The sequence below is a fragment of the Thunnus thynnus genome, chromosome 17, assembly GCF_963924715.1.
Source record: "Thunnus thynnus chromosome 17, fThuThy2.1, whole genome shotgun sequence".
Classification (NCBI taxonomy): domain Eukaryota; kingdom Metazoa; phylum Chordata; class Actinopteri; order Scombriformes; family Scombridae; genus Thunnus; species Thunnus thynnus.
In genome coordinates this window covers 837,067-852,977 of record NC_089533.1, presented here as the reverse complement: position 1 = coordinate 852,977, position 15,911 = coordinate 837,067, and the positions used below count along the sequence as shown (strand labels likewise).

At 41.2% G+C, this 15,911-nt stretch overlaps 1 protein-coding gene across 2 annotated transcripts in view; it reads right to left on the bottom strand.

Annotated features, from left to right (window-relative positions):
- wipf2b (WAS/WASL interacting protein family, member 2b) overlaps nt 1–12,596 on the bottom strand; it is a 23,145-nt gene extending 10,549 nt beyond the window's left edge. The window contains exons 1-3 of one of the 2 annotated variants that reach the window (XM_067616036.1): nt 12,385–12,596; nt 7,390–7,481; nt 6,036–6,315 (exon numbers count right to left, since the gene is read on the bottom strand). In XM_067616036.1, coding sequence (XP_067472137.1) covers nt 6,036–6,315; nt 7,390–7,449 — 340 coding nt within the window. In that variant the 5' untranslated portion in view covers nt 7,450–7,481; nt 12,385–12,596. The remainder of the gene's footprint in view (nt 1–6,035; nt 6,316–7,389; nt 7,482–12,384) is intronic. The other variant, XM_067616037.1, reaches the window with a different exon arrangement.
- Nucleotides 12,597–15,911: the final 3,315 nt, after the last annotated feature.

Genomic DNA, 15,911 nt, shown 5'->3' with positions numbered 1-15,911 from the left:
GAGATCGGGTTACCATGGCAACACTTGTAAATGAGATTAAGAGAAGTGAAGCGGGATGAAATGAAATGAAGTGGCATTAAATGAAACTGGATGAGGTGAAATTAAGTGTGATTACATGAAGTGGGATTAAGTGAAATTTAATGAAGTGGGATGACATTATAGGAAGTGGAATTAAGTGAAGTGGGATGAGGTGAGATGAAATGTCATTACATGAAGTGGGATTAAGAGAAACTGAATGAGATGAAATGAAGTGGGATTAAGTGAAGTGGGATGAGGTGAGATGAAGTGTGATTACATGAAGTGGGATTAAGTGGAATTTAATGAAGTGGGATGACATTTAATGAAGTGGGATTGAGTGAAACTGATTGAGATGAAATGAAGTGGGATTAAATGAAGTGCGATGAGGTGAAATGAAGTGTGATTACATGAAGTGGGATTAAGTGGAATTTAATGAAGTGGGATTAAGTGGAATTAAATGAAGTGGGATGACATTAAATTAAGTGAGATTAAGTGAAACTGATTGAGATGAAATGAAGTGGGATTAAATGAAGTGGGATGACAGTAAATTAAGAGGAATTAAGTGAAATGGGATGAGGTGAAATGAAGTGGGATTCAATGAAGGCAGATGACAGTAAATTAAGAGGAATTAAGTGAAGTGGGATGAGGTGAAATGAAGTGGGATTAAGTGGAATTAAATGAAGTGGGATTCAATGAAGGCGGATGAAGTGAAGTGGGATCAAGTGAAACTGGAGGAGGTGAAATGAAATGGGATTAAACGAAGTGGTTTAAGTGAAGTGGGATGCCATTAAATGAAGTGAGATTAAATGACGTGGGATTAAGTGAAGATGGATGACATCAAATTAAATGGGATGAGGTGAAACTAAATGGGATTAAATGAGGTGGGATTACATGGGATGAAGTGAGACAGTAAAATTGTTTTACGCTCCCACGCAGCTCCGATGAGATCATCGACGGCACAACGTGATTGGCAGACAAACAATCGAAAACACATTAAAATTAATGACATCACAGGCCGGTGACGGCTGCACAGTGACAGGAAGTACAACACAGATCAATAATTCTGACTGCAGAAATCCAATAAAACTATCTGTGGTTTATTTCTCCAAATAAATCTAAAGGACTTTTGATCAATAAATCAAAATGTGATCAATCAAAATAATCTGTTTATCCCACCTGCCATGTCTGAATTTCATTTTATGGATAATTCTAATTATTGTTAAGAATGACCGATGAAAGACCTTCACAGTGGGGGTCTGAGGCCGTGAGGCGTCAGATCTCTGATATGTGGGGGTCTGAGGTTGTGAGGCCTTGGATCTCTGATATGTGGGGGTCTGAGGCCGTGAGGTGCTGGATCTCTGATATGTGAGGGTTTGAGGCCGTGAGGCGTCGGATCTCTGATATGTGGGGGTCTGAGGCCGTGAGGCGTTGGATCTCTGATATGTGAGGGTCTGAGGCCGTGAGGCGTTGGATCTCTGATATGTGAGGGTCTGAGGCCGTGAGGTGCTGGATCTCTGATATGTGGGGGTCTGAGGCCGTGAGGTGCTGGATCTCTGATATGTGAGGGTCTGAAGTTGTGAGGCGTCAGATCTCTGATATGTGAGGGTCTGAGGCCGTGAGGTGCTGGATCTCTGATATGTGGGGGTCTGAGGCCGTGAGGTGCTGGATCTCTGATATGTGAGGGTCTGAAGTTGTGACGCGTCAGATCTCTGATATGTGAGGGTCTGAGGCCGTGACGCGTCAGATCTCTGATATTAACTTGATGAGTAAAATTTTATTAACAAAACAACTAAATAAAACCTGAATTGTAATAAACCAGAATGATTTTTCAGCGCTGCGCAGCCGTCACACAGCTACAAACTCTCCACGTGTTCTGATCAAAGATGTCTGCCACCCAGTCAGGTGTCACTCTCACTCCACTGCAGGTAAACAGGAAGCTTCCTGTCAGCCGGCAGGTGAACCAAGGAGCCTTAAATCTGCTGAGCAGTTAGCTTAGCAGGGCCAGGTGATTGTGTCTTTATGAGGACAATTCATACACAGTTCAGACGAGCTAACACAGCCTTGTTTCATTCCAAACTGCTGCACAGCCTGTCAGTAAACATCCCCAGCTTCTGGATCCAAACCAACAATTAACTGATCTTCTCAAAGCCTGATATATCTTATTCCTCCGTTGTTTTCAGTCTCTGGAGAGTAGTTCTGTGTAAGGCACACGCCATTGAGCAGGAATGTGGTTCTGTTTATAGTAAACAATCGCTATTTTTTCACGCTCATCTTATCGATCAGACTCTGACCCGGACATTGTAAATTTCAGTACAAAATCCAAGCTAATGAAGCTGTCCTTACACAGAACCACTCCCTTGAGACAGAAAACGTGATGCTGTTATTAGTCTTTGGAGCCGTTTCTGAACAAACTAACGTGACCAAACTCTTGATGATGAGGGAACATGTCACCCAGTGCAGCGGTGTGACTCACTGACGTGTTTTTAATAGTTTTTGGACAACAATGGAGGAATAAGATATATCAGGCTATGATACACACACAATACTTGTTAGTAGATCAGTTCATTGTTGGTTTGGATCCAAACATGAAGAAAAATATAAAAAAATCATCAGACTGATCGTTTAAACACTGGATTTTATTTATGGAGTCTCTGTTTGAGTGTTTTCCCACATTACAGATGAGTTTGGAATGAAACTTGGGAAAAAAACTGAACGGCAGACATCATTATTTCCAACAGTGAGCAGCTCTGCAGGACACTCCAGGATCTGTTCTCACCAGCCGCTTCATCACCTGTCCATCACCTGTCCATCACCTGTCCACCACCTGTCCCTCACCTGTCCATCACCTGTCCATCACCTGTCCATCACCTGTCCACCACCTGTCCATCATCTTAGTGGACAGCAGTTTAATGCTGTGATTTAATCTTTACAGCAGTAAAATAACAGGAAAGCTCGCTAAAATGTTCAAACCTTTTTCTGGTGCAAACCACAGCGAGCTCCGATTCAGACGAGATCATCAGAAGCAGAAATATAAAGAGAGTTAATTAACCTTCAAGACACAGATAATACTGACATAAACAGACGTGGATGGACGGTAAAAAGTGGAAACAAAGAACAAAGAGTGAAGTCAGTATCTGTGCTGAGGTGTGTTCCTTTTGAATCATGTGATCATGTGTTTGTGAGATGTTTGCCGTCACCACAGCTACACGTACCGCAGCCGTGTGTTGGTATATAAACATACAGCTCAGAGACTTCTGTAGTTCAGAACCACTGAGAGTTTATGATACAAGAGAACCAACAACATGCTGTCAGACATGTGTACTTCAGTCTGGACGGTTTGTCCTTCTTCCTTTTCGTTTGTGCAGATCTGAACTCAGCAAACAGGCCTTTAGTGGAAGTGGTCTACAGGGCTCCCGTAGCCAGGAGCGCTTTGCATGCTGGGATGTTGATGTTGCTAGCAGCTAATTGGAGAACGAATCTAGGTCTGACATGGACTAACAACCAAGTACGTTGTTTTCTTGATATCTGGGCAGATATTAGAGCTGCAACGATTAAACTATTTGGATAATTCATTTGTTTTTAGTCACTTTTTAAGAAAAAAAATACTAAAATTGTCTGATTCCCGCTTCTTAAATGTGAATATTATCTGTTTTCTTTTAGAGTCGCAACTAACAAATATTTTTATTATTGATTAATTATTTTTTCTATGTTAATCGATTAGTTGTTTGGTCCATAAAACGTCAGAAAATGGTGAAAAATGTGGTTTCCCAAAGTCCAAACTGACGTCTTGTTTTTGTCCACAACTGAAAGATATTCAGTTTACTGTCATCGAGACTAAAGAAACCAGAAAATATTCACATTTAAAAAGCTGGAATCAGAGAATATTTGCATTTTTTCTTATTGACAAATCGATTAATCGACTGATTACTGAACTACTACTACTGGACCTTCCTAGACTGAGCTCTGGTTTCTTTAGTCTCTATGACAGTAAACTGAATATTTTTGGGTTGTGGACAAAAAGACAGTTGAAGACGTCATCTTGGAAAACACTGAACCACATTTTTTTACCATTTCATATATATATATGTATATAATCAGCCACCTTCACTAAATGTTTCTGTAAAAAAAAGATGATTTCTATTTTTAAAATCACTTTTGTGCCTTATTACAGCCTTATTATAGCCTTATTACAGCTTTATTACAGACTTATTATAGCCTTATTACAGCCTTATTAAAGCTTTATTACAGCCTTATTACAGACTTATTACAGCCTTATTACAGCCTTATTAAAGCTTTATTACAGCCTTATTACAGACTTATTACAGCCTTATTACAGCCTTATTAAAGCTTTATTACAGCCTTATTACAGCCTTATTACAGCCTTATTAAAGCCTTATTACAGCCTTATTAAAACCTTATTAAAGCCTTATTACAGCCTTATTAAAGCTTTATTACAGCCTTATTACAGCCTTATTACAGCCTTATTACAGCCTTATTAAAGCCTTATTACAGCTTTATTACAGCCTTATTACAGCCTTATTACAGCCTTATTAAAGCTTTATTACAGCCTTATTACAGCCTTATTAAAGCCTTATTACAGCTTTATTACAGCCTTATTAAAGCCTTATTACAGCCTTATTAAAGCTTTATTACAGCCTTATTAAAGCCTTATTACAGCCTTATTACAGCCTTATTACAGCCTTATTACAGCCTTATTAAAGCCTTATTACAGCCTTATCACAGCCTTATTAAAGCCTTATTACAGCCTTATTAAAGCCTTATTACAGCCTTATTACAGCCTTATTACAGCCTTATTAAAGCTTTATTACAGCCTTATTACAGCCTTATTAAAGCCTTATTACAGCCTTATTAAAGCTTTATTACAGCCTTATTACAGCCTTATTAAAGCCTTATTACAGCCTTATTATAGCCTTATTATAGCCTTATTACAGCCTTATTACAGCCTTATTACAGCCTTATTAAAGCCTTATTACAGCCTTATTAAAGCTTTATTACAGCCTTATTACAGCCTTATTACAGCCTTATTAAAGCCTTATTATAGCCTTATTATAGCCTTATTACAGCCTTATTACAGCCTTATTAAAGCCTTATTAAAGCCTTATTAAAGCCTTATTACAGCCTTATTATAGCCTTATTACAGCCTTATTACAGCCTTATTACAGCCTTATTAAAGCCTTATTAAAGCCTTATTAAAGCCTTATTACAGCCTTATTACAGCCTTATTACAGCCTTATTACAGCATTATTAAAGCCTTATTACAGCCTTATTAAAGCCTTATTATAGCCTTATTAAAGCTTTATTACAGCCTTATTACAGCCTTATTACAGCATTATTAAAGCCTTATTACAGCTTTATTAAAGCCTTATTAAAGCCTTATTACAGCCTTATTACAGCTTTATTACAGCCTTATTAAAGCCTTATTACAGCCTTATTACAGCCTTATTACAGCTTTATTACAGCTTTATTACAGCCTTATTAAAGCCTTATTAAAGCCTCATTATGGCCTTATTAAAGCCTTATTTAAGCCTTATTACAGCCTTATTACAGCCTCATTAAAGCCTCGTTATAGCCTTGTTATAGCCTTATTATAGTCTTATTAAAGCCTCATTAAAGCCTCATTACAGCCTCATTAAAGCCTCATTACAGCCTCATTAAAGCCTCATTACAGCCTCATTACAGCCTCATTAAAGCCTCATTAAAGCCTCATTAAAGCCTCATTATAGCCTCATTATAGCCTTATTAAAGCCTTGTTACAGCCTTATTAAAGCCTTATTACAGCCTTATTACAGCCTCATTAAAGCCTCGTTATAGCCTTGTTATAGTCTTATTATAGTCTTATTAAAGCCTCATTAAAGCCTCATTAAAGCCTCATTAAAGCCTCATTATCGCCTCCCCTCTGGACAGGAAACATGCGGCTGGCTGAGACTCCTGACCCTCGGGCCTCCTGCAGGCAGCCCAGCAGCTTCTATCAGAGAAGGTTGGAGGTGTGTTCTTACTCTCGCTCTTATCTCCGGCCGCCTTCTTCTGCTCGTCGGACGGCGCCGCCTGCTGCTGAGGCTGGCTCTGCTGCTGGTGTAGGTATTGGTATAAGCGAATGTATGGGTGGTCTGTGGGTGTTTGGCTCTTTGGTGTTTGGCTCTTACTGTCGAGCATCGGCGCGCTGCGGTCGTTCACCACCGACACCTTCTTCAGCTGCGTGCCTTTACAGATATCGGACAGCAGGGCGCCACGACCTTTGACCTCCTCTCTGCTCAGCTTCGGAGGGGTGGTGTTGGCCTGAGGGGGAGGTGAAGGTGGAGGTAAACTTGTGTCCAGCTGTAAACCACTGAAGAAGATCATCAAACATACATACAGTCCAACAGCGAAACAACAACAGTTCTCTAGTACGAGGAACAGGAAGTCAGTTCCTCTACCTGCGTTTCCACCGGAGGAACCAGGGTCTAAAAGAAGCTCCACCCCCCAGAGAGTCCCTACTGGGAGGGGTTTACTTCCCAACAGTACAGGAACTTTGTCACTGATTGGTCAAATACAGACGCCGCGGCTGCTTCAGCTCGTACTAACATATAACTCCTGCTGAACAGAACTGAGGGTCCTGATATTTGTAATGTCTGCACACATCTCACTGACGGCGTTGCAGGAACCCGTGTGTCTACAGGATGGGAGCGTCCAGGCAGCAGAGAGCTGCGTCCAGTAGAAAATCTGAAGCAACCAATCAGAGAGCAGCCTGAGGTCACCTACATACACACTCACACAGGAAGTATTCACACAGACTCACAAAGTACAACTCGAAAACTCATTTTTAATAAATACTGACATGACTACAAGACACAGAGTAAGAATCAGTGAAGGTTCTGTCTGGTTCTAGTCTATTTTATTCTTCTCTAGATGAGGATAACTCATCATGGTTATTCTTCATGTCCTGCAGACTACAGATGGAAAATAAGACATGTAGTCTGACTAATGCACATATATCCACTGGCTGCAGTAAGATACCATGTTTATGACCTGCAGAGACTAACCTTCCTTCTGTTGTTGTTGTTGTTGTTGTTTGTTTGCTGGTTCACTTGCTGGCTGTCTGGTGTCTGTGTGAGATGCTAACTGTTGCCGTGTGGTTGGATCTTTGTTCAGAGTCAGACGAAGCTATCTACGTCTTTCTTTATCTGCTGCAATAAACTAAACGTCAGCAAACAGCATATCGTTTCTTCTTCGCTGGTTTTCTGCAGCTGACTTGCTTGTCAGTCCTCCCGCTGTGGGCGCAGCATTTTAGAGTTCAGAGGCTTAATAAAGACATAGACTCAGTGTGTGTGTGTGTGTGTGTGTGTGTGTGTGTGTGTGTGTGTGTGTGGTTACCTGGCTGAAGGTGGGGGGAGGCGGGGGTCCCCCTGGTGGAGGGGGGGGAGGGATGGGCATCCTGCTGCTGTCACAACACACACCTGATCACCCTGAAACACGCAAACAGCAGTCAGACTAAAGATCCACACATGTCAGATACATAAACATACTTGGAATAACATGATGTGTTTTAGAGACGGGCGTGATTGATCGACGATCGATGATCGATCGTTAAGAATTTTTTCGATCACGTGGAATTAAATCGATTTGACGTTCGACGTGTGGATGCGTCTACGTGCTGCAACCAGCCGGCGGCGCAATTTAAATTCAAGAGGGAAAATGAATACTCAGCCGCCAGCGGGTTGCCGTAGAAACTAGACGGAAGTAAACACGAAGAAGAGAGCGAGGCGAAGCTAAAAAACAACGAAGCTCATTGTAAACATCGCAACGCCGTGTATACCTACAACACAGCAACGACCCCGATGATGCACGACACCGGTGAATGAATCCTCCTCCGTCAGCTCGGTGTTACCATGGCGACGCACGGCGGGGCAACACGTCTGCATCCTGCAGCGTCGCTCCTGCTCGGAGCACGTTGACATGCACATCCTCCTCAACAACAACCAGCAGGCTGCAGTAACTTTATTCTCTCGGCTGCAAGTTACATTTAGGTCAAAATTGTCAGCACTAAATAATATCATATGTTTTTTATTTACATATTATGGTTTGATATGATTTATGATGTTTTGGACTTGTGTTTAGGACGAGCGCCGTCGCTTTGGCTTGTTGATTTGAGAGGTTTGGCTCAGAGGCTCCGCTGCCTTTACGAGGCCTCATATCAACAGCTGAACTGTCTTGTATAAAGAGGATTTCACTGAGGAAAAACACCATTTCTTCAGTATTTTCTGCCATCAGCATTTTAATACATATAAAAAAAGATTCATCGATAACTGATAGTTAATTTTCCTGATCCCTACTGTGTTTGATGTTGTTTTTCCTCCAAAAATGTCACATTAACTCATTAAAAATCATTCTGTGAATCTGTAAATATGATGTTCCTCCTTCACTGTAAAGTTCATCCCAGTGTTTGTCGACCGGAGTTTCTACATCACACTGTGATGTCAGTTAAATACTGAACCCTGATTGGCTCCAAACTAGTTGTGATGTCACAAACCCTGCCGGGTAGCTTCCCCGTTGGTGAACTCAAGAGACACAAACATCATTCTGCACAGAGAAGAAGAAGAAGAAGAACATCCGACTGAAGGAACAACAACACAAACACGTGTTTGAGCGGAAGGAGACTTTAACTGTTTAACAGGAAACAATGCGAAGACAGTCGAACTGAGACTGCAAACAAAACGTTTCATCACTAGGCATCGCTTGGATTTAACGGGGATTTATTTTGATCCTGGACTCAGATATGTGGATCTACTTTGGCTCTTTGGCTGTTAAAACACGACACTGTTTAAGCTGCTGTTCATTCGCTGAGGAGCAGTCCTGCAGTAACTATGATTTACAGAGGAAATGTCTTCATCAACAAGAGAGGAGATCATATGTGGAGCTGTTTCACCATCATCCACCAGTAACAACCTTTGCAAGGCACCGTGTTCAATCCTTCTGCAGCTTCTGATGTTTCATGTCTGTAAACTTTCATATCAAACAACCTTCAGAAACATAAACCCTGTTGAACATCAGCTCCTGTGTACAGCGTCGAGTCTGAATCTGGAGTTCCTCTGTGGGGAGAGGAGACAGTTTGTTACCTCTGATTCTGCCCTTTAACCCTCAGAGCTGCAGCACAGTTCAATAACATCCTCCGAGGACGCTTCTCAATAGTTCAAATGTGACTTAAACCAACAGTCAGGAGCTCAAATGAGCATTAAAGCTTCTTGCTGAAGATCCCTTCATAATGACCTTACAATGGAAGTGATGGAGGATAAAATCCACAGTCTGAAGCTAATATGAAGCTTCAAATCAAGTAGATATCTTTCAACGTTACAGTCTTTTTAGTGCCAAAGTTCCTCTTTTTGTTACTATACTTCCACCTGCAGCTCAACAGGGAAACACTGTCCGAGGAAACACAAAGAGGGAATTTGATGCTAAAAATTCAATTCCAAATCATAACAAAACCTCAGGACCCTCAACCGGACTCTAGGTGGGCGCCATCTGCCTTCACAGACACACTGGAAACACTGGGAACCCTTTTCATACGCTGATGATACGACTACAACTGCTTCCTGTAACAACGAGCACGGTTACAGGAAGCAGGTAACTCCAGCAGTCAGCTGGTGCAACAACGACTCATCAGTGACCCCGAGCACATAAACATCAGAGTCTGTCACACTTCCTGCTACACAACAAACACTATTAATTTATATCTACTCCAAAATCCAGCACACAGGTGTTTGTCTAACTTCCACAATCTGTATGTGAGTGCAGGTGACTGGAGAAGAACATTATCCTGACACCATCCCTGCATCACCACAACATCACCACAATATCATCCTGACACCATCACAACACCACCCTGACATCATCACGACACCACCCTGACATCACCACAACACCATCCTGACATCATCACAACACCACCCTGACATCATCACACCACCACCCTGACATCATCACAACACCACCCTGACATCATCACAACACCACCCTGACATCACCACAACACCATCCTGACATCATCACGACACCACCCTGACATCACCACAACACCACCCTGACATCATCACAACACCATCCTGACATCACCACACCACCACCCTGACATCACCACAACACCATCCTGACATCATCACGACACCACCCTGACATCATCACAACACCACCCTGACATCATCACGACACCACCCTGACATCATCACACCACCACCCTGACATCACCACGACACCATCCTGACATCATCACGACACCACCCTGACATCACCACAACACCACCCTGACATCATCACAACACCATCCTGACATCACCACAACACCATCCTGACATCATCACGACACCATCCTGACATCACGACAACACCATCCTGACATCACCACAACACCACCCTGACATCATCACGACACCACCCTGACATCATCACAACACCATCCTGACATCACGACAACACCATCCTGACATCATCACGACACCACCCTGACATCATCACGACACCACCCTGACATCATCACAACACCATCCTGACATCACGACAACACCATCCTGACATCATCACGACACCACCCTGACATCACCACAACACCATCCTGACATCACCACAACACCATCCTGACATCATCACAACACCATCCTGACATCACCACAACACCATCCTGACATCACCACAACACCACCCTGACATCATCACAACACCACCCTGACATCATCACAACACCACCCTGACATCATCACAACACCATCCTGACATCATCACAACACCACCCTGACATCATCACAACACCATCCTGACATCATCACAACACCATCCTGACATCACCACAACACCATCATCATTTCAGCAGCTGACTATGAGTGCGAGCACCATACTGAGCCCTCCTCTCTCCTCTCCTCTCCTCCCCTCCCCTCCTCTCCTCTCCCCTCCTCTCTCCTCCCCTCCTCTCTCCTCTCCTCCCCTCCCCTCTCCTCCTCTCCTCTCCTCCTTTCTCCTCTCCTCCCCTCCTCTCCCCTCTCCTCCTCTCTCCTCCCCTCTCCTCGTCTCCTCTCCTCCTTTCTCCTCTCCTCCCCTCCTCTCCCCTCTCCTCCCCTCTCTCCTCTCCTCCCCTCCCCTCTCCTCCTCTCCTCTCCTCCTTTCTCCTCTCCTCCCCTCCTCTCCCCTCTCCTCCTCTCTCCTCCCCTCTCCTCGTCTCCTCTCCTCCTTTCTCCTCTCCTCCCCTCCTCTCCCCTCTCCTCCCCTCTCTCCTCTCCTCCTCTCCTCCCCTCCTCTCCCCTCTCCTCCCCTCTCCTCCCCTCTCTCCTCTCCTCCTCTCCTCCCCTCCTCTCCCCTCTCCTCTCCTCCCCTCCTTTCTCCTCTCCTCCCCTCCTCTCCCCTCTCCTCCTTTCTCCTCTCCTCCCCTCCTCTCCCCTCTCCTCCCCTCTCTCCTCTCCTCCTCTCCTCCTCTCCCCCCCTCTCTCTCCTCCCCTCTCCTCTCCTCCTCTCCTCTCCTCCTCTGTGTTCATGGTGAGGCAGCACATTGTGCTCCACATTTCTTTAATGGTTCAATAATAAATCACAGATGTAATTGGATTTGAGTTGCTAATAGCTTTTATAATTGAAAGAATAATTATGGCTCACTATGTATCACTGCTGGTTTGAATGTTTGTGATAAAGTAGATAATTATAATTAACACGTGATCTGAGGTGAAATTAAATGTATGAGGATTAATATACAGTCTGGCTTCAGTTCACCATCTCACCATCTGCGTCGCCAGTTTCTCCTTCTCCAGATGTTGCTAGGCATGGCTCAGAGTTTACGTACAGTTGCGCTCATTCTTTAGTTTGTTTTTAATCAGTCGCAACCTTTTCCTGGGACGTGACGTACGTATCAAGCCCAGTTTTGTGCGTAACTTACGCAACGGCTATAAATCAGGCCGCTGGTCTACATCAAACCCCATCATACTTACACCTGTCACACCTGATCTACACCAACATGGAGACTGTTGCATCCATCAAGAGAACAGTTTCAGATTTATTAAATCATTATTTTATTGCTTGAAACAGAAAAAAAAGGAGATTTCATTGCATCGTCCCAGAAAAGCTAACTTAGCTAAACTCGCGGCTAACGTCAGCTAGCATTGAACACCATCATCACTCTCTGTAGGATGCTACGCTAACACATTAGCTCCTGTCTCCAGCTGTTTGGTCTAATAATCAACATCTGGACGGCAGTCGGCTCATGTTCTGGCCTCACAGACAGAAAAACTCATTACTGTTAATCATCTGCGGAGTCAGCTAGTCTGCTAGCCTAGCCTGCTAGCTGTGTGTTAGCATTAGCAGGAGGCTGCTCAGCATCACAGGTGAAGTTAAACCTACCTGTGCACGTCACCGGCCCGCTGCTGGTTCACTCATACCGATGTGTTCATGTCTCAGTCGGTGTTAAACCCTCCGCTGTGTTTCTCCTCAGGACTGTTAGCTGTTAGCTGTTAGCCTCTCTGCTGCAGAGCTGAGATTTTTTTATTGCTCCTCAGTCAACAGAGGAGCACGTGACCACCTGCGCGAGAGGACATGCACTGCTGCTGCAGTGACTGCAGCTGCTGCATCACATGCACACTATAAATACACTGCATATCCCTGCTTTACTGACACATTACTGTGGAAGAACAGTCAGAAATATATTTATTACATAATTGTGAATTTTCCCTCAAGTTTTGTAAAGATTTGGAGAAATATTTAGAGGATAAGAACAGAGGTACTCAGATCCTTAAAGATCTTCTCCAGACATGTTTTAAGATGCATATAAAATAATCATTTCTGTCTAATACGGGTTTTCACCAAAAAAAGGTTCAATTTATCTTGTTAAAATCCTTAAAAATACATCTATTCCTTCTCCCTCATTAAAACTCCCAGAATCTATAAATATGCAAATATATTTCTCCCGGTATTTAAATCTAAGTCTCCTCCTTCACAGTAAAGTTCATTCTCAGTGTTTGTGCACTGGAGGCTTCAAGTGTCACATCACATTTGTGCCGGTTGAATATTGAACCACGATTGGCTCCAAACTAGTTGTGACGTCATAAATCCTGTTTGTAGGTTCAGACCTTAAATTCTACATTTTGAATGAGCCTCAGAGAAACTTTCCACATTCAGCAGATGAATGAAAACAAACTCTGCACAAATGTAGGAACAAGAAAAACACATTTTTGAGTGGAGGAGGACTTTAAATAAAAGTACAAGTTCAACAATATAAAAATACTCCATCACAAGTAAAAGTACATAAGTATTATGAGCTTGATGTAGTTAAAGTATTGCAGTAAAAGTACATAAGTATTATGAGCTTGATGTAGTTAAAGTATTGCAGTAAAAGTACATAAGTATTATGAGCTTGATGTAGTTAAAGTATTGCAGTAAAAGTACATAAGTATTATGAGCTTGATGTAGTTAAAGTATTGCAGTAAAAGTAGTGGTTTGGTCCCTCTGACTGATATATTATTATATATGACATCATTAGATTATTAATAGTGAAGCATCAGTGTTAGAGCAGCATGTTACTGTTGTAGCTGCTGGAGGTGGAGCTAGTTTACACTACTTTATATACAGTTAGCTAGTTTAGTCCAGTGGTTCCCAACCTAGGGGTCGGGCCCCTCCAAAGGGTCAGCAGATAAATCTGAGGGGTGGTGAGATGATTAATGGGAGAGGAAAGAAGAAAAAACAAAGTTCTGATACACAAATCTGTTTTCAGTTTTTGGACTTTTTCTCTAATCTTTGATTTTTGCTGAAATATTGGATCATTTGAACATTTATTGAAAAGAAAGCATGTGAGAAGTTTAGAGGGAAAAATCACTATTTGGTGGAGCTGTTAACAACTCATAGACATGTGAAATGTGACCCCGACTACACACTGCTTTTTGTAAGACGTCAAAAGCCAAAAAGGTTGGAAACCACTGGTTTCATCTTTAACAATGTGTTGTATTTTAAAAGCTTGTTATATTATCCATTGTGTCAAATCTTCATCTGAAAAGTAACTAAAGCTGTCAAATAAATGTAGTGGAGTAGAAAGTACAATATTTCCCTCTGAAATGTAGAAAGTAGCATCACATGGAAATACTCAAGTAAAGTACAAGTACCTCTAAACTGTACTTAAGCATAATACTACAGTAAATGTACTCAGTTACTTTCCAGTGCTGCAGAACTCTACTGATAAATGTCAGTAGAATATTATTGATAACATCAGAATAACCATCAGATGTAAAAAAAAAAAAAAAAAAAAAAAAACGCTGAATATAAGTGTAACATAGTTAGAATAAACTCAGGTTAACTAGTATATGGAGGTTCATTACTGCCAGAAAAAAATAAAAATGGATTGAAACATACAAATAAAAATTTAAATGTGTAACATCATCGTTTGTTCCTTCAGTCTCTGCAGGTCAAATATAATCCTGCTGCAATGAGACAGAAGTTTTTCTTTTGTTTTTAAATTAAAGTAAGAAACAACAGGAAGTAAACGAGTGCATAAGAAAAAACCATAAACAACAAGAAATTAGTGCAACAATCAACAAAGTGCTGAAAAGTTAACTTTCTGTTTATTTTTGTATTCACCACCCTCGTTATAGTGAAACTAAGTCATTAACTTAGTAACTCAAAACTTTGATTTAATATCTTATAATTATGACCATTAATTCTATCCGTTATCTCACCATTATGAGTTATCTATCTCGTTATGTTGGGATAAGAGTCGCTTCCTCATGATAACGAGATAATTATCTTCAAAGTCATTGCTGTTGCTGCTGATCTCGGCTTCTATATATAGTATTTTTATTTTTATCATTTCTAATATTTAATTGTTTTTTTCTTTTCCTGGCAGATATGGGCTTCTATAAAAGTTTAAGTCCCACATTACGATTAAAACTACAAGTCCCAGGATGCCTTTCTGCATCCGACGCCTCATATAGAATAATCTTATGTCAAAATTTAGACTTTTTATCTCATTATTCTAACTTAACATATAAAACTTACTTAATATCTCATGAGTTCTATTTTGTATGGAATCATTTTTTTAAATTTAATATTACATAATTAAGTAGTTTTTAAAAATGTAGTATCTCATTTTAAAATTGGATTCTGTAAAAGCGACTCGTTCATGAAAAGAAAAATACCGGAAGCTCGTTACAAAAACTGTGTTCCACATTACAGTAAAAGTCCCAGGATGCATTTCTGCATCGGATGTATTCGCGGAGAGTTGGGACGTATTTTATTGACTACATTTAGCCTATTTATTTATTTATTTATTTATTTCCCTCCCTCTCTCGCTCTCTTTCTTCTTCGGGGGTTTCAGTTGTTTCACCACTAGATGTCGCTGCACACTGACACTAACAACATGACCTGTGTATCATATTAATCATATTAATGTTTGCAGCTTGCAAGTTTAGTGTCTATTAAGGGAAAATTTTCCTCAAATTAATTTAATCCACATTATCTGGATATTATTTACTGAGAGTAATATGAATCTCACAACATGTAAAGAAAGAATGACGTCACCTTTTGTGGATGTTTAGGTTTTATTCTATAAACGTATAAAAACAGGCCTTAATATCTCAAAGAGCTCATTATGAGTCATTGTGAGATAAACACACACACATGTAGGATATACTGTATATTTATAATTAATATATATATCGATCTGAATGTTGTGCTAATGTTCATATTATTGTTGTTTCGTACTGTACAAATATTTGGACAAATTGTATTTTGATGCTTTTGCAACATTGTTCTCAAACTTTCACGTCAATAAAGCCCGTTGTCATTGATCATTGACTGTATATAAAGATATTGATCATAGACTGTATATATAGATATTGATCAGACTGTATATATAGATATAAAGATAATGATCATAGACTGTT